The 25,610-nt window shown below is 40.7% G+C and overlaps 1 protein-coding gene across 2 annotated transcripts in view; it reads left to right on the top strand.

The window, feature by feature from the left end:
• The window catches only part of CCDC192 (coiled-coil domain containing 192), a 199,615-nt gene extending 174,335 nt beyond the window's left edge, over window positions 1–25,280 (top strand). For both annotated transcript variants that reach the window (XM_020893498.2, XM_020893495.2), the window contains one exon: window positions 24,969–25,280. In XM_020893498.2, coding sequence (XP_020749157.2) covers window positions 24,969–25,255 — 287 coding nt within the window. In that variant the 3' untranslated portion in view covers window positions 25,256–25,280. The remainder of the gene's footprint in view (window positions 1–24,968) is intronic.
• Window positions 25,281–25,610: the final 330 nt, after the last annotated feature.

Here is a 25,610-nt window from a genome sequence, read left to right as displayed (position 1 = left end):
CTCACTTCCCCTGGTCATGTTACTTAACAGCTCTTTAACTTGGGCAAAACAAGTTTCTCTGTTAAAAACTTAGAGGTCTACAAGTTTTTTTGTTTTTTATTTTTAACCAAGAACTAAATGAAATAAACTTTTAATGAAAGGTTTTTAAAATCTTAATATTTATGGAAGTACTATAGTGCCAGTCATTTAGTCTCATCTTTCACTTTCCCAAAACAGAATACAAAACTTCAACTAAATCAGCTCAGAAATAAATTTTAACATCATTTCTTTCTGATACAATATGGCACATTAATGCACTTATATCCCTTTCTTAAGGTAAACTTAGAACTATAACATCAGGTTCTGATCTCAATTTTTGTAGTAGTAGAAAAATAATGTTTTGAAACACCCTCCGATATAAATTCTAGTCTCAGTAATTTAACTTTATTTTTGTTTCTCCCTTGAATTTCTTTTTGCCATTAAGAGTAAACCCTGAGATTAAGGGTTACTCCTCAGGATACGGCAAAGTAGCAAATATACAACACAAAGAACAATTGTTTAAGTGTAGTATTCAAACTGAGATTTTTAAGTTCCACAGGGAGATAGTAGTTTTGAAAATCAGGCTTTCATAAGAAAGAAGAATTTTGTCAGACTTTCAAAATCATATTTTTATATTGAATATATAAATTTATATTGAATCACATGAAATTCCTAATATTTTACCAGTTTGACCTACAATAATGGAAATTTATTATCATTCCACCTACAATGTGAATCTAAAACTCAAGCTTGAGACTTCCCTGATGGTCTAGTGGTTAAGAATCCAGCTGCCAGCACTATTTACAACAGCCAGCACATGGAAGCAACCTAGATGTCCATTAGCAGATGAACAGATAGAAAAGATGTGCTACATACATACAATGGGATATCATTCAGCCACAAAAAGGAATGGATTTGAGTCAATTATAGTGAGGTGGATGAACCTAGAGCCTACTATATAGAATGAAGCAAGAGCCAGAGGAGTCTGCCCTTTGAGAGAGCCCATCCTTACTGGCCAGAAGTGAGAGCACTTGCCAGGCATCAAACATACATGCCATCAAGGAAATACACAGGTTACTTTGTGTCCTGACCTGGGGTAAGGGGTGAGGTGCAAAAGATCTAAGACCAGAAGAGGTCTAGGGTTGGTATAAGGAGATGGCATTAAGATCTAGAGAAGATGGGCTATGTCAGAGACTAGGGTCTCCAGTGTCCAGTTACAAAGCAACATCTAAAAAGCAGGTGAAACCAGACATAGCTCAACAGACACCCATCAGCAAAAAACATGGGCAAACCACAGCAGGACTACACAAGTATGAGGCGCCTTTCTGTCAATCCCTGGTAGTATAGTGCTTGAACTTCTTAAAGACAACTAAAGAAAATTATATGAGAAGATGGGTGAAAAGACCCCAGAGTTGAGTAACTGAAATTCTTGTTGGGAGAGAAAGAGCCTGTTTTAAACTGCAAGGACATAGTCACCTTGAGTGAGTAAGTTCACCTTTTCCCCCTGCAACCAAGGAAAAGAAGAAACCAATAGAAAGAAGAAATCAATTAAATTTTGAGGTTTGCCACACTAATTGGGATAAACATGTTTTTTGAAGCGGACTGCATTTAGGAAACAGTTTTCTTTTTTCTACTTTTAACCTTTGCAACTTTAAATTCGCTACCTAATTTGCAGTCTTTGTGCCCTTAGTATACAACAGTCTCAATTTCAACAGCTATAAAGTTAAACAATTTGTTGTCACTGGTTAGTTAAGGAAAGAACTAGAAGCAACACTTGTATTTTCTGACACCTGGTCTCTCTTTAATAAAGAAAAGGTTTTTGTTTTCGTGGTAAAATGCTAAGACAACAATGTACTGAAATTTACTGAACTAATTGGTAAATGGCTTTTTGAGAAGTTTTTCTGGTCAAGATAGAGAAATAGAAAAGTTCAGAGCCTGATAGAATAGTTGATATATACTTTTTCACTTCTTAGAGAAGATCAGAATCTCAATTCAACTCTGTTTTTATTGCCTCTCGTACAAAAAAATTATCACTACCAGAATCAAAATTTCAGTGTTTTCTAAATGTGTTCGTTTTAATTTGGCATGGTTTCCTCATTTCCTCTGTGTCTGCCAAGTCAAGTGCCTGTGTGAAAGAGACTTATGTCAAATTTACAACAAGTCAGAGAGAGTGCCCATTAAGATGAAAATGATCAGAATGTGTTACAATGAAAAGTCGATCTTCCTAAGTCTCCAAAACTTCAAAGGCATCTCAGATCTGCATCTTCTGCCTGAGGTTAGGGGCTGGAGAGAACTTCTCTGCCTTATTTGTACATCTGGAAAATGATATATGCCTTTATGGCTTTCCAGGTGATGTATGATGCAATCCTTTATCTGCCTTCAAACTGGATTACTGTATACCCACTCACTCAAAGCCTTTGGCGTGCTCACTAACAGAAAATGCAGAGGCTCAGCAGGCAAGAACGGGTGGCACCACTTTATACAGGCTTCCTAAATAATCACAAAACATTCATGTTTGAATGGAACCAATGCTTTCTCAGATCTGTTGGTTAATGTATCCATCTTTATTAGAGAGCGATTGATGTAGAATGAGGCAATAGAAAAGGAAACTTCCAGCTGCGCTTCTGAATGGTTGGGTGTGTGATTGGGAAATCCAGACAATAATAAACTCCCAGGGTTGAACTAGTAATTGTTTGGAACCGAATAACTATACAGTTTCAATAGTTGTACGTAGCACAGCTCCTCCAACCATTCCCATTGTTTTCCTGTTGCATTACACATGGGGAATTCTTTTCCCAGGCAGGACATATAAGAAAGGGGGTATCTAGTAGTAAACAGTGGACCACTGACTGTCCTGATCACAGTATTTCACATGACCCCATACACAGGCCAATAGCAGTGTTCTGCCAAAGTTTAACCCATAGGGAATAGACCTTTGAGATTGTTTAAAAGTGGCTGGCTGTGAGAGAGAAGCCTATTTCCTTTCCTGGAGCTTAATTTAGCTGGAAAATGAAGATAGGCGGAATGTGAGCTTCCTGAAGCTTCATGCGTTGTATAATTTTATTAGACAGAAACAAACTTGCCATCAATGACTTATGTTAGTCAACTGAAATATTTATTTTTATGTAAAATGTGACTTTCAAGCTGTATATGGCACATCATCCAAATAGAACACAGACTAGCTCCAGACAATTTCCCTTCAGAGTCAGTTCTGTCACCAGATTGAGGAGCAGAGACCACTTTCTCAAATTTCACAAGGCATCCCCTGAGTCGTACAACACTGCTAGGAGTCCCAGCATTTGTAGAGCGCTGCTGCAGGCCATGTAACAGTGCAAGCTCTGGAGGTTAGAAACCAGGTGACCCCCTGTCTCAGTCCCCGAGGAGTTCACACACCAGAGGAGGGGTCAGAGATTTAGAAGTACAAACACCAACAGTAGCCAACATGTGCTGGTGGCTGTTGAAGACCTGTTGCTACTGTATAAATTGGGAAGTGCTCACAATTCTGGACCTGTTATCACTTGTTTGTAATCCAAATGGACCCTAAATCTATGCCGTCTTCTATAAACTGACCAGGGGGAACTAAAGCAGAACATAAAGTATTCCTCTCAGCACTGTAAATTGATGTGCTCCATAATTTATATGTATTTATTAATAGAGACATCTAGAGATTCTTTTTCTTCCAGATCCACAGAGGGGATGATAATGTACAGTAAAATTGAGAAAGACGGGAAGTTAATACCAGTTTCCTATTTTTGCCTTATTCTAAGCTCTTGTTTGGGACTTCCCTGGTGACTCAGCTGGTAAAGAATCTGCCTGCAATGCAAGAGACCTGGGTTCCATCCTTGGGTTGGGAAGACCCCCTGGAGGAGGGCATGGCAAGCCACTCCAGTATTCTTGCCTGGAGAATTCCCATGGACAAAGAAGCCTGGCCAGGCTACAGTCCTTGGGGTTGCAAAGAATCGGACATGACTGAGTGACTAAATACAGCACAGGCATTTATTTTAAGACCTATACCCACTTAGTTACCCCCCACCTCAACCTCTCAACAAAAATGTTTTTGTGAGGAAACAGTATCCAGCAGGAAATGTCACTGACCTGAGACAGCCTTCAGGCTGTTCTTCCAGGAGCCTCCTTTTGAAGTGTAAATCATGCATCCTCCATACCCGCATATAACAATGGTTTATAAAGCTGTTTTCCTGTCATCTCCAGTGCAGATAAGCTCCTAGGTTTAGGGGGGAAAAAATAAGTGGTATTTTACTTTTTTCTTTTTATTGAAGTACAGTTGATTTACAATGTTAATTTCTGCTATATAGCAAAGTGACTCAGTTATACATATGTATACATTCTTCTTAAAATTCTTTCCATCATGGTTTGTTATAGGATATTTAATATAGTTCCCTGAGGTAAACAGTAGGACCTTGTTGTTTCCTTTTCTCTTGTAAGTGTGGTTTAAAGGCGATGCCAAAAAGATTTTGACACATGAGCATCCCAGGGAGCCAAGGGCTTCTTCGTTTATAGACGTCACCGGAGAAAACTAGCTCTTAAGTCATGAAAGCCTTCTTGAAAGGCATGCAGGCAGTCAGTCTCTCATCTTAAAGGTTTCTCCTCTTGTCTTCAGCTCTCAGTGAGCTCTGGATGCTTTCAGTGGGACTTCCTAAGGTTCGCTACATGGTTCCATGTAACCAGATCTACCTCCAACCGTAGAAGAACCACAGCCAGCTCCAGGTTGCCCTTCCTGACACTGTTACTTAGGCCAAGGTAGTGTTTTACATTGAACACTGCAGCCACGCTCTGCTTGTAGCCCTGATCAACACTAGGTTCCACGGTCACAAGTTAAAAGTCCAAATGTTCTCTCATGCTATAAAAACAGCTCGCCGTGGTTGTTGACCAGCAGATGGGGGGTTCTGTTTTGCACATGAACTTTCTAGAGACCACATGATGCAAGGATAAGATCAGTGTTTTGAGCGTCAAAACAGGTATAATCTTGAATCCCAGTTTAGTAAATTTTCTTCCAAGACCTGGGGTAATTCTGCAAAAGCAGATATAATGATACTGCTGGTACTGATCATGAAAATGAAGCCCAAAGAAGCTAACAAGGACACACAGTGAGTAAATAGCCCAGAGAGAATTCAAATGCAGCTGCCACTTTACTGTATTTCCTTCCAAACTCGGTCTTTACCTCACTGGGGCATGAATGGTTCACTTGTTTGGATTAATATCTGTTATAAACCTGCATTTACCTCTTTACTGTTGGCCTCCTTAGCGACTAAGTAGTTCTACATCTTGAGGCCTCTTTGATCACAAAAGGGAAAGAAAACATTGTGAGGGCACTGGAAAAGAGATTTTCTGGTTCACTTCTACCTAGACTGCTTTCCGTTAGTGATGTGAGTGACAGCAGATTTTTTAAGCCCAGCTGTAGTTACTGTGGTTAAATCTGATGTGGAGATTAAGCCTTTTTTGGAGAATTTTAAAGCACATGACTTTAGACTCCCTGGAGAAACAGAGGAAGGACTCTTAGAAGAATTTTCTCTTAGACAACTCTGTAGATCTTAGGAGCTGTTAGCAAGGATAGTAGGCCTTTTAGATTGAGATCTTCTGTCAACTTCCTGAGACAAAACCAGACGAACTGCCTAAAGACTTGACAGAATTATAGGAGACTTATGTGGTTCACCATAACAGCACATGTTCTGGAGGGAAAAATGAAGTTCAGAGGCTTGGTAAGACATGATTGCTGATTGCTTGATTTACTCCAGGTGGAAGAAAATGGAAAAGCCATTAAGAATGGGTTGAGGGGCCACATGCAAAAATCTAAGTTTATTTTGACCTCTATTTGATGGTGTGTTTGCATGAATGTGGATACAGGGATAAGAGTTTAAAATAATTGGAGCAGGGGGTAGAATTATTATATCTTGATAAATGTTCCCAAACCAAAATAACTATTTCCTGGAAATTGTAGCAGATATAGTGAGTGGCAGGGAAGATTGATCTGGTGATAATGAATGTCATGGAGGAAATGAGTTTCACCTGTTTGGGATCTGGAGCGCTGATTGGTTCAGGAGGTTTATAATTGGGGGAACTCACATCTCACTTAATAAATCTTGCCTTAGAGAGCCAGAGGTAGAAATTTCCTCCATACTCTCTCTTGACTAGTGCTGTGCTTAGTCGCTCTGTCGTGTCCGATTCTTTGTGACCCCATGGGCAGTAGCCCGCCAGGCTCCTCTGTCCACGGGGACTCTCCAGGCAAGAGTACTGGAGTGGGTTGCCGTGCTCTCCTCCAGGGGATCTTCCCAACCTAGGGATCGAACCCTAGTCTCCCGCATTACAGGCAGATTCTATACCATCTGAGCCACCAGGGAAGCCCAGCTCTATAATTTATGTAAAACTTGAAGGCCAGATGTATTTAAGAAAGGAGAATTTTTCAAATTTGAAAGATAATTCAAACTGGGTTGGGATAATAATCCACACTCAAAAATATTATTTACATTGAATGGGATGTATAAATACTAAAAATAGCTTCCTATCCGTTCAGATCAGATTTTGCTGCCAAATGAATTCAGATCAGGTCAGATCAGATTTTGTCACCAGAGGAACTATGAAAACTTTCATTTTCCAGAGATTTTAGGATTTTGGAAATAGAGCTATAGGATTATGAAACTATACAAATGAAAACTCCCTGACCCTGCTGCTAAACAGAAACATCAAGTGATTTATAGGAAGATGGTGAATGTTGATTTGAGGAATATGCTTAGAAACAGTAGGTAGACAGTAATAATGATATAATTAGCATTTCTTGCACAGTTCTTATCTGCCAGGCATTATTATAAGACTTTAGCATGAATTAAGCCATGTAAATATCTTATAATTTGATGAGATACTATGTTGACATATTGATATACCTAGTCACAGGTGAAGAAACTGAGGCACAGAAAGTTTTGCCCTGCAGAGCACACAGGGCAATTGATCAGAGGGACCCTAATCTGAACACAGAACACTCCCTTCTTTCAATATTTATACTTCAATTTTGTTCTACACAAAGATAGTTCTTATATATCATATTCATATTCCTCTTACCAATAGGAAACAAAGGGGTGTATTTTTTTATTTAAAGCTTCTATAATATTTCACAAGATGCTTGCCTTCGTTATGAAATGTCTACTACATTCTGGCATTTGTAATTCTTTATCTTGAAACTGAGTCAATTAACAGATTATTGACACAAACAAGTTTAGTGTAAATAATAAAAAAGAATTAAGCATTTACACTTTTCCTTGAAAGTGGAGACTGGTCTCTGGCCACTGTTTTATCTACAAGGCTGCACTTAGAGCAGCTACTTTGTTAGATGAATAAATGAGTTCAAATCTCCAAAATCTCCCACAACAAGCAAGTCCCAGTCAAATCCTAATTTGTATTATTCCATTTATTTGCATTTTTCTCTTTCTTGATGTTAATTTATTAGAATTTGAGATCAAAAATTTATGCTGATTGGTTTTTATGTCCTGGAGTAGGAAATGGATGGGAGGTTAACCACTTTGCATTTGGTCGAATGTATTATTTTAGCTGGGCTCCACTGAGTCCTGGCCATGTTGATATGCATGTGTATTTACAGTGTAAATACATGGAATGTGTGACACATCCTGATAGCATCAGGCTCACCAGCAGCCCTTGGGAAATGATGTTGCCTAACCAGTCTCACCACTCCAAACACTGGATTGCTACAGGCAGGTGCTTCCACCTGATTCCCAGGCCTGTCTGACAGTATCTGAAGAGCTCTTTGACTCAGAACTTTGTCAAGATGAAGGGATTGGGAATGCCAGAAACCATCTTATAAGCCATACTATCTACAGTTTTCTAAATTTACCTTGAGCAGACTGCAGTTTCTCATATTAACTTCCCATCCTATTCATTAAGGAATTTGTGGATGAAAAAACCCCTCCCTCATCCTGTCCATATTTTCACCATTGCCACTCTGCTTTGCACAGTCCTACTTTCAGACTTAAACGGTAGAATCACTCCCATTTTTCAGGGCTTCTACACTCACACAGAGAATTCTGTCTGTCTACCTGCAATCGTTCAAAGTTCTCTCTCAAAGCAAAAAGTATTTTCATTGAGGTTGACAACAGATTCTACTTTGCTATTGTATACAATAGTTCTGGCACTTTAGAGAGTTCCATTATTCCAAATCATCCTCTGCAAAATTGCCCAGCAACTGCTCATTCTCATAGCTTTGCCCCTGCTACACTGCATGCTAAGTCTACCTATCCCCCCTCCTCTTTATTCCTCTGTGCTTCTACCGGTTCTGTTCTGCAAGGGTTGGATGGGCTATATTTGACAGAATGCAGCTTTCAAGGGGGATAAGTCCAGATGAAGGACTCCGCACTGAAAAGTAGTCATTTACCCTACTTTTTCCTATGTCACATTATCTACTTCTTCTCTGGACATTCTTGAGCCACAAAGATATATGCATACACATGCAGAGATACACACTGGCACTCCTATATCACCCCTCTGAGAGATGATAATTCAAGGATTTAATTTGTCCTACTGGCTTTACAAGCATTTATTAAACCAGCCATTAACACAGCATCAATTTTAAGACTTTATTTTTCAATTTTCAAAATTGAAATTCCTGCTTTTCTTACTTTCTCCATATGGGAGATTCATATCCATATACAAATATATAACTTTGTGGTTTATCATCAACAGAATTCATAAATTCTAGGAAGCTTGAAAAAGCTAAAGATGTGTTAACCATGCTATTTCTGCTCACCTTTTGGCTGTTTTTCTATTAACAAAGGATTGACAAGTAGTTTGGGGGGGATATTAATTAATTGAGGAGATACTAAATAAGCCATTCACTCCCATCTGTCAAAGTAGATTGAGTCATAATCACCATCACTTCTTCCAATTTGATACAACAAGATCTGACACTTACTACACACACGCTACTGAGACATACAGTAGAATGGGCTGTTATACTAGGTATGAGAATCTTGTATGTGAGAGTTGGACCACAAAGACTGAGTGCCAAAGAATTGGTGTCTTCATATTGTGGTGCTGGAGGAGACTCTTGAGAGTTCCTTGGGCAGTAAGGAGATCAAACCAATCCATCCTAAAGATAATTAACCCTGAATATTCATTGAAAGGACTGAACCTGAAGCCCCAATCTTTGGCCACCTGATGCAAAGAGCCAACTCATTGGAAAAGGCCTTGATGCTGGGAAAGATTAAAGGCAGGAGGAGAAGGGGATTACAAAGGACAAGATGGTTGGATGGCATCACTGACTCAATGGTCATGAGTTTGAGCAAGCTCTGGGAGAGGGTGAAGAACAGCGAAGCCTGGAGTGTTGCAATGCCTGGGATTTCAAACAGTCAGACACAACTTAGTGACTGAACAACAAGAAGCTTAAATGCTGGCTTGCAAACTAACAACACATTAAGTCCCAAAATAGTTTAGAATACATGCCCAGAATTCCAAAGTCCCTAATATAATCATAGAGTTCTAAAGTCAGGACAATATTTCATTGATTATATACATTGACATTTTCATCTTACAAATGAAGAGGCTGAAAAACAGAGATGTTGATTTGTTCAAGATTTTAGGTAATTACTTCAGTGGCCCCCCATGTAGTGTAGGCCCTGAAACCCTTCCCCCTCTCTTTGCATCTTTTGGTAGCTGCCCTCTTTTTCAATACCGAATCATGTAATTTACTTGTTGGCTCTTATTCATTACTAATGTATCCAAGAGTATATTTTAGAATGTACAACTATGCTTTTTACCTCATGATATATACATTAATAGTAGACATTTTAGAAATGTTGACATTCCTAACATTAAAAATCACTATGGATTTAAAAGTACCTACCACCAAAAACATTTCTTCTTAGATTTTAAAGTCTCTCCAAATGATAAACAAATATCAAAGCCAAATTTGAACCTAAACTAATTCTGCCTGAGTTCTTTAGCCAAAAAATATTTAATTTCCCTAATAGCAAAAAGTCACTATGAATAACTTCTTTATATTTTTCAAAACCAATACTCTGCATCTAAAATAACCAGTTTCTTATTCTGCTAAAATTTTAACACTGGTGTGGATATTACTAGTTGTTTCCTATAAGTTTTATTTTTATGATTTGCTTTATCTTAAGCTGCGGTTCATATGGTAAAGAAACTGCCTGCAATGCAGGAGACTTGGATTCGATCCCTGGGTAGGAAGAACCCCTGAAGAAGGAAAGAGCTACCCACTCCAGTATTCTTGCCTGGAGAATTCCATGGATAGATGAGCCTGCTGGGCTATAGTCCATGGGGTTGCAAAGCAATGGACACAACTGAGCAACCAACACTTCTTACTAAGCTGTCTTCCAGACAGTAATTATTTAATTCATTGACACTCTTACTAGGGAAATAACTGCAATATGAAGTTCATAATAATTGGGAAAGGTCTTTATTTCCTCATTATTCATTCATTCATTTGCTTGTCTGCCTAACTTCCTTTCTCTTCTGTCAGAAAATCACTGTCATAATTGTGTTACTTTAAATGCATTACAATGTTAGAAGCTTAAACATCAGTTGAATAGCCCATCCACTGGTTCAGAGATGAGCTTGTAATCTAATATGAGCCAGTGAGGGATATTTGCTGAGGCTTATGGGAAAGAAAAGCCTCCTACTGTTCTGTGTTATTACAGGTAGACACTCTCTTTGACATTAAATGGAAAGAATGAAGGCTATCCCTGGAAGACAGTAGTAATCATCTGGCTAACAGGCTTGGGAAGAAATTGACATAAAGAAAGGGCTGAGAGGCCAAAGGGCCTCCAGTTGCATTTGGGGGACTATGAGTTCAAATCTTGCCTGAAACCAGTCCTATCTCAATATATTCTTTTTATTTACTTAAGCCAGTTAGAATTGGACTTTCAGGGTGGGTTTTTTTTGCAATAAAAGCAGTACTGAATATCATAATACTATTGGCATTTGTGTGACAGTTTTATTCACTATGGCAGACATTATTAGTCATCTACACAAAAGTCACTATTTTTCCTTCTTAACAGATTCCCAATTTATTAGTATTTTAGGCAGATAATGTGTTTCAAGGGTCTTCCCCATCCATCCTAGAATCTCAATGTTTATTAGTCTTAACCAATCATGGGGATTCTATATCCTTGTCAAGAACTGCTTTAGGAATGTGATATGATCGGATCTGTTATGGGCATCATGGGAGATTTCCTAATGCTTAAAAAGATAAGACTTTCTTTGTCTTCCAACTTTTAGACAACACCCTGTAAGCAGCAGCCACCTTGCATATAGGGAGAAACCAGAGAATTCAGGAGAAGCTGACCTGGCTTCCTTGAGCCACAGAATGAGCTAACCTTGGAATTCCCCCAGATTTAACCTTACATGCAGTAATAAACTCCCCATTGTCTAAGTTGCTGAGAGTCACAGGTTTGTTATTCGGAGCTGAAATAACTCTGACTGATATATTCACAGACAATATTGATTCTTTGAGGCTAATCTCAAGTAAAAATCACCATACATGATTGATTAAATCCAACCTGACTCTTTAAAAAAATGGATACTTTTACAATTTTAGGCATACTTTCTCATTTGAAGGTTCAACTTACAGACTTGAAGTGATCAATTAATACATAATACAGATTAAATAATTTCTATATCTCAAACCAGAGACAAAATGAGAACTTGGCCTGCTGAACACTAATGTATCACTAAGTTTTCGTTTATCCAGGTGGTTAGAACCCAGAGACACTGGGAGGGTCATCTTGGGAGGTTGCCAGAACAAACGCCCATAAGTCTTCATGGCAATCCTGCTGCCAATTCCTAGGATTCCTACCATCTTAACATTTTTCAGATCAGAAGTTAAGAACAGATGAAAACAAAAAAGAGACACCTGGCTTGTTGTTTTATTCTTGTAAAGCCAGGAATATCACATAGGCAATTGAGAAGTACTCAGAAAATGACCCATGGATATGTTGTGATCCCAGATAAGGAGGGTATACTAAAGGGACAAGGCTTGTGTGGACTTACATGAATACCTGATGGCGGAGGTGGGGAGGGGTGATGAAGCTGAAAAGTGGCCCGTGTATTTCTGGTCCAGTATAAGGATTCTAGGGTTTCTCTAGTGGCTCAGACAGTAAAGAATCTGCTCGCAACACAGTAGACCAGGGTTCCATCCCTAGGTCAGGAAGATCCAATGGAGTAGGAAATGGAAACCCACTCCAGTATTCTTGCTTGGAAAATTTCACAGACAGAGAAGCCTGGCAGGCTACAGTCACGAAGAGTTGGACATAACTGAGTGACTAACACACATATAAGGATTCTAGTGGCATCAGTCATAATTATAGAAACAGAACACAAACATTTCCTCTGCTCTGCTGTGACTGCTAAACAAATGCTTAGTAAAATGACATAAAGTAACAGCTCTGTAAATGTTTTTATTCCCCACTTCCTTTTTCACTCCCCTCTTTTCTTCCTTTTCCAAGTATGGAGGAGGGGACTATGAATCATAATTATGGATGTTCTTTGACATCTCTAAAAATTATAAATATTTTTTTCAAAATTTATGCACAATATATCCAAAATATATATAAAACTTCCCAGGATCAGAATGGAAGCATTTTGCTAAGTGTTCCACCAGTCTCTCAGAAAAATTTTTGTGCTTCTCTAAAGTGCCTTGGGTTTAAGTCCAATGTGAAGATAACTCCTTTACCATTAGCTTTGATAATGTTTCCAAGGCATATAATTTACATGACAGCATAGGTTAACTAATGGGAAAACATCTGTGAATTTTCACCAAATATCAGATGATTTCCTAAATAAAGAATAGTTTGTTTGAGTTCCCTCTTGGGGAATTTCTCCATCACTTTTGAATTATCTTTGGTAATTTCAAGATGAAATTACATCTTGAAATTTAAAAAAACAATAAAATCAAGCTGATAAAATTGCAGTGGCATTCCACTGGGAGAAGGAATTGAAAGAATCATGCTCCTGGGCTGTCCTCAGGAACAGGGCATTTTTATGCTGCCAATTTAGTTCAGCAGAGACACCCCTGGCCCCCACCCACCCAAGTCAGTTAACGTTAACAACTCACTATTGTCTTACTACTGTGAAATTTAAACTAACACCAATTGCATAAAATAAAAGTGAAAGAAAGAGTTTATGAAAGTAAAGGTAGCTATGATTACTTGTATAGGAGGTAAGACTAATAAACAGTATTTGTTTCTGTGAGCTATTCCTCTCAACTGTACAAGGGCCTCCCTCCTTTGACATTTTTTCATCCATTTCAACTCTTTATTGCTTCTCATGCACTCAAACCACTTTCAGGTTTCCTTTCCAAAAATATACTCTTTGCTTGGTCTTAATTGAATCCCATAGATTCCAGCTCAGATGTGCCACTATAAAGCCCATTTGTATTCTCTGATAAGCAGTCCCCACCAGCTTCTTAGGTCCTTTCAGGGCATAAAGGACTAAAACTGAGAAACAAGTTGTAGAGCTTGGAAAAGTCCTTGATAAAATAGTATCCCATAGAGATTTTAAAAATAATTTTTGCTTAAGAATAATAAGGCCATGGAGGTGAAGAATGTTGCAGGAGTGTGTTGCCTGACCTCATGGAGACAATTAGACGATCAAGCATCATTTAGAGGTTTGAATCAATAGGACTTTGTGACAAGGTGGATGGAAGAGCATGGGAGTCAAGGAGAAATAGAAGGAACTCTCAGATTTCTGACTTCAGCAGGCAGATGCATGGTGATGCCATTTTACTCAGCTAGAAAATACTGGAAGGAAATCAATTTTGGATGTTAATGAGTTCAAGTTGGGGTATATTTTATCTGAGACATGTATGAGATGTCTCATCGGAGGAGTCTAGGCGCCAGAGTTCAGGTTTGACCTAACGTTGTAAATTTGGGCATCATTCCCACAGATAGTTTACAGCCATGGCCACAAGGAGTAGATGAAATCATCTATAGAAAGAAGAAAGTTTAAGGCCAGGAATGTAAGGATCTCCCTGCAATAACTGTGCTGAGGAGGAGCCCGCAGAATGAGACTAAAGGAGTATTCAGAAAGTTTGGAAGGAAACCAAGCATCATATTATAGAAGTTAAGTGAAGGGGGTTTGAAGAGGGGCTGTCAACAGGGGCAAGTGTTCAGAGGTCATTCAAGATGAACACTGAATCATGTTCACTGAATCTGGTGACATTAGTAACCTCAGCGAAACCAAGTTGAAGAATGTCACTAAATGCAGAAAGTGAGAATGCAGTGGGTTAACAGGAGGAAGGTGTGTGGAAAGGGAAGAGAGGAGAGACAACCTTCAGAGCGAGCCATCTGTGAGGGGTCATACAGTGGGAGCACAACACTGAAGAGGCTTCAAATAGTGAAGAGGTTTTGTTTCCTTTTCAAGGGAATAGCAACTGAGTATATTTAAGTGCTGCTTGCTTGGAGCCAGTAAAATGGTTAATATTTACAAAGAGGAGGCACCAACAAGGGAATAAGATTCCATAGGATGCAGGAGAGTCTGGAATCCAGACCTCTATCCCTTGGGAAACCCTGAGTTTCCCTCAGTTGAGATCAAGTTGACTGGCTAAGCAGCTTCTGGGCCCCTATCATGGATAGATTTTTCTCATTACTCACCAGATATCCCCCTGGGGTGGAGGAGGAGGATATTTGATCAGGAATTGAGACTGATCAGATACCAAGGATGGGAGATTCTTGTTAAAGTAACTTAGCAGGATTCTTGTTGCAATCAGCCTCTTGAGGACAAGGGTCAAGGATCATGCTAGTCAAGAACATGACTCAGAGAAGTCTGACTAAAATTTTGTCAAGGAGAGTGTCTTGGTCACTACAGTATTTTTTTTTTCCTTGCAGTTTCTGACATCTTATGCATGGATTCCTTAACTCCAGCCAAGAAGTACTAAGTCCAGACCTAGCACTGTAATCTAGGGGGCTGGGAAAATTCAGGGGTGTTATCACAGTCATCCCAGGGCTAATCAGTCAAAAGGAAGAAAACAAGGGGCCAGGTGAGAGGGAAGAAGGCTATGTGTTGTGAAACAGATGCTCAAGTCAGTCAAAATTTTACATTGCAAAATGATGGCACCCAAGGGTCCTGTTGTCACAGACATTTAAAAACAGTGTCAAGTCAGCAAAACTAAAATGATTTCTACCCCCTGTCCACAAATCCCATTCCCCTACAAAGTTTAAACAAAGTCCTGGTCAACAAAAATGATGACTCCTTTATCCCACCTTTCTCCAGAGCTCATTTTCACAATCAAAAAATAATCCTGCCAATACTATTATTACTATAGTGTCAATTTATTTCTCAATGCCATACAACACTAGAAACTGTACTATATTTTGTGAAAATTAACACAAAGTAAATTGGTACTCCTCATTTCATAAAAACTGGCTCAGGTAACCTCTCTGTACCCAGGAAGAGAAGTAGAATTTCTCAACTGCTGATCACCCTAGTGCAAGACCGGTCCAAACGATGGAATACCATCTTTACTTACATCCCTCTGTATAGTCAATGGGGTCGCAAAGAGTCGGAGATGACTAAGCGACTTTCACTTTCTTTCTTTACTCCTCTGAGTGACTTTGCGTCCATACGGATTCCACTTCAGATAAGCATAGAAACTATCCTTCATCTATTGTTTCTTCTTGTTCTTCCTTTCTCCCGATCTCCTGGATCTCCCTCTTGAATTTTCTGTTCTCCCACCAGGGTCCATTTTTATCTTTCAGCCTCTGGCCAGGCTGTCAGTCATTGCATTCAACCATTATTCTCTTCCAAGAAGCCAGATCTATGGGAGGCGACTTCCAGTCTTCTTATAGGAAGAGGTAAGAGAGGTTCCCAAAATCTCTCTTCTGCTTAAACTGATTTCCTCTTGGCACAACTCAGGTGCACTGTTATGCAGACAGTGTTCAGGTACCTTGTGAAAGCACCTCTCTGCAGAATAATCTGCTGTAATGTGAGACCCTTACGTGGGTGGGAAGGAACCTTGCCCTGAAAAGGAGTGAAGGGGTAAGTTAACATATGCTGTCCTCCCCTCACCCAAGTAAAACCTCTGCCCTGCTGGTGTGGGTAGGAGACAGCACACAACACTATAGTCTGCCCACCGAGTTTTTCCCCTCCATCACGTCCCAGCTATATGCATCTTGGTGGCACCATCTTCGAGACATCTTCACTTGCTTTCCCATACAGACAACCCTCCTCCCAAGCTAGTGTCACATGTCTTTCTCTGACAATGTTCTTATCCGTTTTCTTGGACACATCACCTGACTTCAGCAAGCTCCAAGAAGAAAACCCTGGCTTCAGATCTGCAGAGGGGATTCTCTTGTTCCCTGTCTGGCCATGATGGCTGTTAAATTCCTATGGAAGCTGGGGAGTCACCAAGCTTCCACCCCAAGGCGTGATCTCTCCCTTCCTTTCCTCTGGCTCATTTCCTCTCCCACTCAGTCCTCATGGGAAGGAAGAGAGAGACTCCTCCCCAGGCCAGCTTGTGAGGAAATGGATTCATCCTTGCCCCTGGGAAATAGAAGCAAAAACAAACTCCCAAACACTCAGCATTTTCTCTGGTATTCGGGAGATAATTTAGCCATGTTAGAACCGGCAAGAGGAGATTTAGGGCAGAATAGAAGCAAGGCTGTAAGGACCATGGATGAATTCGGTCAGCTGGTCACATTGACAGGCAGAGCCCTTCTGGGTAACCAGGGACAGGCACAAAAAGTGACTTGCCAAAGCACTTGAAGTGGGTGGGAAGGAGCCTTGCCCTGAAAAGGAGTGACGGGGTAAGTTAACATATGCTGTCCTCCCCTCACCCAAGTAAGACCCCTGCCCTCCTGGCGTGGGTAGGAGACGGCACCCAACACTACAGTCTGCCCACCAGCCTGTAACAGGCTATAACTGGGACAGACATCACCTCTCCTCCAGCTGTGTGCACTGCAGCCTTGTCGAGAAGAGGCTCGCCTAGGGGATTTCTGACCTGCTCCTGAGGATTTTGCCAAAAACTTGGTTCACCGTGTTTACTGTAGGTCAGCAGAAATTCAAGTGCAAATACCTGGCTGATCATCAGAATCATCCCCAAGAACCTCACAGAAAAATAAATTCCCAGATGTCCTCCTCGATTCGCTTAAGCAGAATGTCAGCAGTGAGGACAGAGATTCTCCATATTGGCAAGGATTGTCAGGGGCCAACTTGGCAAACCATTTTCACAGCTTTGAGAATCTAAGTCAATAAATCTGGAAACGACCTACTTTAACTTTCCCACTTTTCTTTTTTTTTAACTTTCCCACTTTTCTATTAAAAAAAAAAAACACAAATAAATGCAGAGATGTTAAGTACCATGTTGTACAATCGCAACAGTTTATTACCTTTTTAAAATGCAGTAGTGAAAAGCTTTGTTTGGAAAAAAAATATGAAAAAATTTGGGGACCAGCTTAATGATATACCACTTGAAACCTCTTGACTGGTCATGGCCATGGTGATTTTGTATCATTTACTCACTTAACTTTCATTCACTTATTCACTTAACAAATGAGTACCTACTACATGTCAAGACTCTTTTAGAAACAGAGGATATGGTAGTGAAGCTATTCTGCCCTCTTAGAGCTTTTATTCTAGTGGAGGAGAGACACTAGTGACAGAATAAAATATAAAGTAGTCAGATGTAGCAAGTTAGGAAAACCAAAGTAAGCAACAGGGATTTGGTGTGTTCAGCAATGGGGGTTGTGTTGATATTTCAAGGCAGGGTGGTCAGGAAAGCTTCGTTGTGAGAATGTGACCTTGGACGGGAAAGACCTGAAGGAAGTAAGGGAACTAGCCATGTATAAATCAGAGTTATAATTATCAGGCAGAGGAAAGAGAATGCAAAGGCCCTGGGGTGGGAAAACATGGGGCCTGGTAGGAATGGCGAAGAGGTTGGTAGGAATTTAGCAGGGTGAATGAGGAAAGGGGGAATAGGAAGTGTGTCAGTAACACACAAGGGGAAGCGGATCACAGGTCAGTGTAAGCACTTGGGTTTTTAGCCTACATGAAATAAAAAATTACTGGAGGGTTTTGGACAAGAGAGTGTCAATATCCAACCTATGTTTCAATGTAACCTCTCTGGGCAGAATTGAAACCAGATTGAAAGGACAAATAGCAGAGGTAGTGTGGCCAGATGTGAAGTTAGAGCAATGCTTCAGCTATATGTGCTGTGCATTAAGCATTTCCATGAAGGCTAAGCGTGGGTATACACAGCGCATTTGTGCTTTGGAGTATCCACAGGGCGGAGGCTGGGAATCTGCAGTTTCCTCAGCCTGCTTGGCTCCCATGACTCATGGTGAGAGCATCGGACCAGCACAGGAGTGATGCTGGTGCTGTTCATCCTACCTGGTACCCAAACACCGAACACGTTCTCAAAGCCTCCGCATCAGCCGGAGCCCGCACGCTGGCCACGGGGCTGGCACAGGCACAACATCTGCTTGAGGCCCAGTGAGCTTGCAGCAGCAAGAGCCTCCTGTACAGTCTCCAGCACTCCTTGCTTTTCCTAAGTGTTTTCTTTTTCAACGAGTGTTCTATAGGCTTTCCGAGGCACTTTTCCATGTCATCAGGGCCGCAGCCTTTCCATCAAGGTTTCAACTAAATGTATTGTCCTTCCAAAGCACTGATTAAAACGTTCTTAAGCTCTTAGGTATGGAACTGTTGGGATATTGCTGGGTGAAAGTGTGTATTTGCTCCATTCTACAATCGCACCTCAAATTTTTCCTCTGAAATACACAATCCTTTTATAGGACAGGTCATCATTATGATATGGGGAGTTTTGTGATACATATCAAAACCTCCTAGCAAATAACAGACTGTATTTTACATATTTTAGCTGACCAATACTATTTGCCAGCTAAAATCTGTTCTTATGACAGTGCTTGGTTGTTGGTGGTTTTTTTTCCTCCAAATTCACAAATGTCAACTTCAAATGTATTCTGTGCTCAAATAAAAACATTGGAGCAGGAGGATACACAAGTCTGCAGGAAGTAAGACAAATCTGATTTTCAAGAGGTAAAACATTTGTGTTACAAGAATGCAAAATACAAATGAATCATTTCATTGCAGAGAACTATCATTCTCAAACATTCATTGTAAAAGTATAGAGAAGGATGGAAAATTAGGAAGGGTTTTGTTGTCATTTTGGATCTTATCCAAGTAGCAAAAGGGATGTATTTACAAGGATGTGCCAAATTTCAAATTCAAGTATGGCAACACATGAAACCGGACTCCCTTGTGGTTACTGGGAAATATATACAGCTTTCAAGACCAGCATGAAGGTGAGTCAGACTGACAGGCATTTGTACAGAGGAGGAAGCTGACACAGTCTTTTAGGCCAAACAGTAATCCTGGGTGGCTCTGAGGCAGTGAGGTATGTAATCACCTCACTGGTGGGAGTCTTTCTAATTGAGAAAATACTTGGCAGCCTCGGTCATCAGCCTGAAAGTCAGAGAGAAAATAAATGTCCACAAATGAGCACCCAGTGGAGGTGCTTGTTTAAGCTACGTCTTGGATGTCCTAACTCAGTGTTGCCTCTCCTACCCAACTGTGGAGCTATGCATGGAGCCAACACAGGTCTGATTTATGCTCTATGTGCAGGGTCCCAGTTGTTGAACTAACTTCTGAATGAATAAATGAGAGGGCCATGAAAGATGCTTAAGACCTAACTTAAGACCTTCCCCTAATGGGGAACAGGGTGTTTCCCCATTGCTAGAGGTATTGGAATCAGATGCTGGATCAGTAGTTCTCAGCATTTCTCTGTTCAATGAACACTTTTGGGTGGTGACATCAGTAAAGGGATCAAAATGCAAACACTCCTTTATAGAAAAAAATATTTATAAGATTTTTAAAAATTTCTTTCCAGCCATTCACTGGCCACCCTTCACAACACATTTCTTTCCTCTGATTAGTTATAAATTTACCCTGCCCTCCTCCAGTCTGTCCATCAGAGCCTTCCACCTGACCGTTCTAGAACAATAGGCAGCTGCATTCATGGCAAAATGGAAACTTCATTCATTAATTACAACTGGCAGCTGACCCAGAAAGAGGAATACCAGTGTATGCAATTTACTCAGAAAATCATCATTTTAGGGCTGCTGCAGAAATAATTCCTGTACAGGTGAGGTAAAAATGTACATTCCAATTGTCAAGGCTCTAAGCTACTCAAATTACAATTACCTCTGTTGTTGATTATTTTGCCATTTTTAACATAACTCTCATGTGACACTTTGCTAAGAGCATGAAGTTTTCAAGGGTATTGAGAATGGGAAGCTGGCTGGTGGCTCAGTGGTCAAGAATTTGTGCCAATGCAGGAGACGCGGGTTCCATCCTTGATTAGGGAAGATCGCACGTGCCACAGAGCAACTAAACCCATGCACCCAACTACTGAGGCTGTTTTCTAGAGCCCAGGAGCCACAACTACTGAGCCCACATGCCCTAGAGCCTGTGCTCCAGAAACAAAGTCAACACGATGAGAAGCCGGTGCACCGCAGCTAGAGAGTAGCCCCACTACACCACAACTAGAGAAAAGCTGCACAGCAGGGAAGACCCAGCATAGCCAGATGTAAATAAATAAATAACATTTAAAAAGAACCGGGCGCTGGAAATGGCCTAAAGTATTTTGTCTTACAAAGGTGACTTAGAAACTTGAACATAGCCTGGCCCAGCTGGAAGTAGAAGGCTCCTGTTGTCTGCCCTCTAAATCTGCACAATTATCACCACCCTTTCTCCTCCCTTCTCTTTGCCATGATCCTAAACCTCACTTCTACTTCCCAGCTTTTTAAGGCAGAAATATGGTAAATCCTGAAAAATGATATATGCTTGTAAAAACCTGCTACAATAGTAGCAGTTGTGATGACATTGTACCTTGACAGTTGCTAATCAGGTTTGCTCCCTCCAACACAGAAAAGAATCTGTCTTGCCTCTGGGTATGAGGTTAAACTGAGATTATCTGGTCAGTAAACAGAATCCCCCATGCCTCAGGCAGCCATGGCCTTGGCAAGACTGCCTGAGCTTGTAGCAAAGGCCACAGAAGACCACAGGTGTTTGAGATTTGGGGGCAGCTTGAATTGTCAAGACCCTATAGGGACACATCTCTCTTCCTATTACAGATGAGGGAGCCTCAAGTGGGGAAGAGCAGTGTAGACCAGATCGTGGGAAGACTAGTGGTAGAATCTAAAAAAACTCACTGGGGTGAGGTGAAGTGAAGTGAAAGTTGTTCAATTGTGACCATCACTTTTTGACTCCATGGACTGTAGCCCACCAGGTTCCTCTGTCCATGGGCTTTCCCAGGCAAGAATACTGGAGTGGGTTGCCATTTCCTTCTGCAGGGGATCTTCCTGACCCAGGGACTGAACCTGGGCCTCCTGCATTGCAGGCAGACTCTTTACCATCTGAGCCACCAGGGAAGTGGTGGAGTCTGAAAAACTCACTGGGGTGGCCTTGGGCTGTTTCCAATACAAATAGGATGTGAGTCCTGGAGTTCCTCACTTTGCTGAAAAGTTTAAAGCACTTCTGTTACTCATCATGTGTTTAGAAACAGAACAAAAATATTTTTGTTATATGTGTAAAGAAGTCATTTAATAGTAAAAATATACTTGCATGAGAAATCTCTTCTTTGTCTCCCTATCAGCATCCTCATTTAATACATGAAAACATTACAGTAGGAATCAAAGGCCTCCTGCCATCTCTCCTTTTTTTTTTTCCAGCTTCATGTTCTTTCTCTGCTCTTTTTTCCAACTGTCTTCTCCCTGTGTTATGGATGGAATAGTGTCCCCCACCAAATCCATATGCAAAAGCCATAATCCCAATGTAATAGTATTTAGAGACGGTGCCTTGGGGAGGTAATTGATCATTAATAGACAAGGTCATGAGGGCAGGACCCTGTGAATGAGGTTAGTTCGCTTGTAAGAAGAAATATCAGAGAACCTGTGATCTCTTTCTCTACCATGTGCAGACACAGCAAGAAAGCCACTGTCCACAAAGCAGGCAGAGTGCCCTCAACAGAACCTAATCTCACTGGCACCCTGATCCTGGGCTTCTGAACTCTAGATCTACGACAAAATTCATTTAACAAGTATTCCTTAAGTATTTAACAAGTATTCCTTAAGACATGCAGCCTATGGTACTGTGCTTCAGCAGCCTGAGCTACTGAGACACACTGACTCGTTTTCTCGTTGTCTGTCTTCTCCTCTACTACACTCTACCGGGAGGGCAGAGAGCGAGGAAATGACCTAGTGACTGATAGCCTATGCAAGGCCACCTGCTGCATTTTTGCCCCTTTATCATTAGAATTCAGTGAGCAAAGTATCCTACCTATATTGCAATATGTTACAAAAACATTTAAAAAAAAATAGTTTTGACCACTCTGCCTTTGGAAATGGCACTAAACTCCTTTCTTTACTGTGCAATTTGTAGAAAATAACTTCTCCTGAAAAGAGAGGAAAACCTTGGAATAGACTGAAGGAGAGGTCAAAGAGAAAGAAGACGACAGGCACAGACAAGGAGAGATGCTTCTGATGCCCCCTCACCATCCCTGAGCCTCATGATGCCCAGCCCTGTCCATGTCGCCTGCCAATCCTTCCGTCACACCTTCCTGCTGCCACTTTCCATCTATTCTTTCATCTCCTGTTGAAACTCACTTCAGTCCCTAAGAAGCCATTCTCCCAAGCCCAGATTTGCACGCCTCCACCTTCTGGAGTGGCTTCCTGGCCCTGGTGGCTCAGCCAGTAAAGAATCTGCCTGCAGTGCAGAAGGCCCAGCTTCAATCTCTGGGTCAGAAGATCCCCTGGAGAAGAGAATGGCTTCCTACTCCAGTGTTCTTGCCTGGAGAATTCCATGGACAGAAGAGCCTGGCGGGCTCATGGGGTCACAAAGAGTCGGACACAACAGAGCAATGAACACTTTCACCTTCTGGAGTAACAGAAAAATGATCCATGTGCTAATGGTTGAAGACCAGCAAGACTCCTTACTAAATAGCAACTGTACATCTTAACTAGAGTCATCTGCAGGAAACACATCCAACTGCATTTCAAAGAGCACTCAGCCAAAAGCAAACTCCAGCTCAGCGCTATGCAGGAGAAATATGATGGCAGCCACAAACGCAAGCTGCTTATGATACTTTCAATTTTCTAGTAGCCACATCTTTAAAAAGTAAAAACAAAGGAGTAAAATTGATTTTAAAAATGTATTTTAGTGCAACATATACAAAAATCATTTTAATACAGTTTTTAAAATTTAAATGAGACATTTCACATTATTTTCAAGCTGTCTTCCAAATCAAGTGTGTATTTTATGCCTATAGCACATTTCCATTCACACCAGCCACATTCAATTGCCTAATAGCAACATGGGGCAAGAGGCTACTGTATTGGGGTAGCCCAGCTGCAGTCAGAGAAACGGTGAGGCCTGGCAAATCAGCAAATGAGAAAGGCCCCCCTTCCCCAGCCCATGAACACCCTCTTCTGGGCCTGAAAGCACAGACCTATTGAAGAGGGAACGCATTAAATGCTCCTTTGAGATGAGACTTTTTTTCATTGCTTTTTAAGAAAGGCACTCAAACTACCATCTTCTTAAACATTACTGTTAGAATTTCAAGTGTACAGGAAACAAATTTTTCTGTGGTTTCTCGAAGCATAGTATAGCGCTGGTAATAATTTCTATGAGGGCAGAACAGCCTGATCTCTAACTTTTGTAAAGTCAAAGCATCATGTCCACTGTGCAAAGTGGTGTTCAAAGCTTTCACTCCATGATCTTGCAAAAATGATGACTGCAAATTAGTTTTGTTTGCTGAGAGATGGATGATTCCCTGCCTGCATGGACTATCACAATAAAGTTGCCCCATTTTAGAAGGTGTGTAGGCACACAATAATAGCAGTCTTTTGTATCCTGGACTTCACCTTATGTTTCTTTTAGGTACAGCTGTGCGGTGTGTTTTCACTGGGGTTTGAGTAATGGCTGGACCTTCAATTATAGCAATTAACTGTCAACACCATGTGCCAGGTTCATACATATGCTATTGGTTCAATTAATCCAACAAAGACACCCAAGCTCTTGACATGCCTTACTTCTTATAGCTGAAGTCTGCCTTTTATACAACTTAGAGGTTATTTTAATGGTAGAAATATCTGGATTAGAGTGGTTGGGGCAGGGGAGAATACTGCTAAAATCTAGTGGAATGAGGTTTCATTTTAATAGATAAAACTTCTGATGGTCTCCTGATATTTGCTTTTAAGGATTTCCTGTTGCCAGCCACTATTCCTTTATCTCTGTTGAAATCTCTCTCTCTCTCTCCTTCCTTACTCAGGCCTTTGTCTTTATCTAAGGGGTTAGATGATAGAAACTAAAGATAAGTTTTACACTCAGGAGGTATGTGATTTTATTAAGACATACTGAAAAGTCTTCAGACCTAAAGAAATTGATCTGTATACCATGCTATAGAGTTTTCCTGATCACCTCAGATTACATCCTTGCCAACTCTAAAGTTGACTTGGGTTAAGAAACTTGTATTTTCTCGTTATTATTTTCCCCAAAAGGGGCAATGGCAACTTTTTTCCAGTCAAATTAAGATTTACATTGAAGTGTATTTCTACCAGATTGTGAAAAATTCTTAAGGAAAAGGATATTGCTGTTTATTGCATTTTTAAGGACAGTTCATTCCCATGGTTAATTGAAAGATAAATGCGTATAAAAAAGAGTTGGCAAAAACTGATTCTCCTCCCTCTCCAGAGGCTTCTAAGATTTTTTTCACGAGCACCCAGAGTCTTTCCCCACACTCGATTCAGATTCCTTTCTCAGTATATCTGGCCAGATGATGCAACATCTGTGTTCTCTTTTAAGAACATGAGAAATGAAGCTTTTTCATCTTCCCTCTCTTTGAGTTCTGGGAAACCTAATTAAAACTGCTCAGGTTTTCCTTTTCTTATTTGCCTTAGAAGACAGCTGCCTGGAAGAGTCCTGTGGTGGTCTCCCGCCTGTGGAAGGTGACCGAAAAATCAGCCTGATTATGGAGTTGTCGACTCAGGTTTCCCTTCAGACTGAGAAGATCGCTCAGCTGGAAGAAGTTTTAGAGGAAAAGGAAAGGAAGATTCAGCAGCTGGAAGCTGAGCGGGAGGCCCGTTGTTCCCCAGAGGTCAAGGACTCTCCAGAATGTTTACAAGAAACCCCAATTTTCTCTAATAATAATAATGTTTCTCCTGTGGTTTATGAGGAGGATTTGTAAAGATACCCAATAAAAAAACAATAAAAGTTTATTAAGTGTCATCAAGGTAAAATCCAGAGCCCAAGCAATCTCCTCATTGCTGCTGCTGCTAAGTCATTTCAGTCGTGTCTGACTCTGTGCGACCCCAGAGACGGCAGCCCGCCAGGCTCCCCCGTTTCTGGGATTCTCCAGGCAAGACCACTGCAGTGGGGTGAATCTCCTCATTGGTAAACTCAAATTCAAGTTCATGGGTCTGACTATCCTATAAGGTTCATGTTGGAAGAAAGAAAACAAAGGGAGGTCTTCAGATGCAAACACTGAACCCTTTAGACATTTGCCATATAATCCACACAGCTGTATAATACTATGTTTTTAG

The sequence above is a fragment of the Odocoileus virginianus genome, chromosome 3, assembly GCF_023699985.2.
Source record: "Odocoileus virginianus isolate 20LAN1187 ecotype Illinois chromosome 3, Ovbor_1.2, whole genome shotgun sequence".
Taxonomy (NCBI): domain Eukaryota; kingdom Metazoa; phylum Chordata; class Mammalia; order Artiodactyla; family Cervidae; genus Odocoileus; species Odocoileus virginianus.
This window is presented reverse-complemented; position numbering and strand designations above follow the sequence as displayed.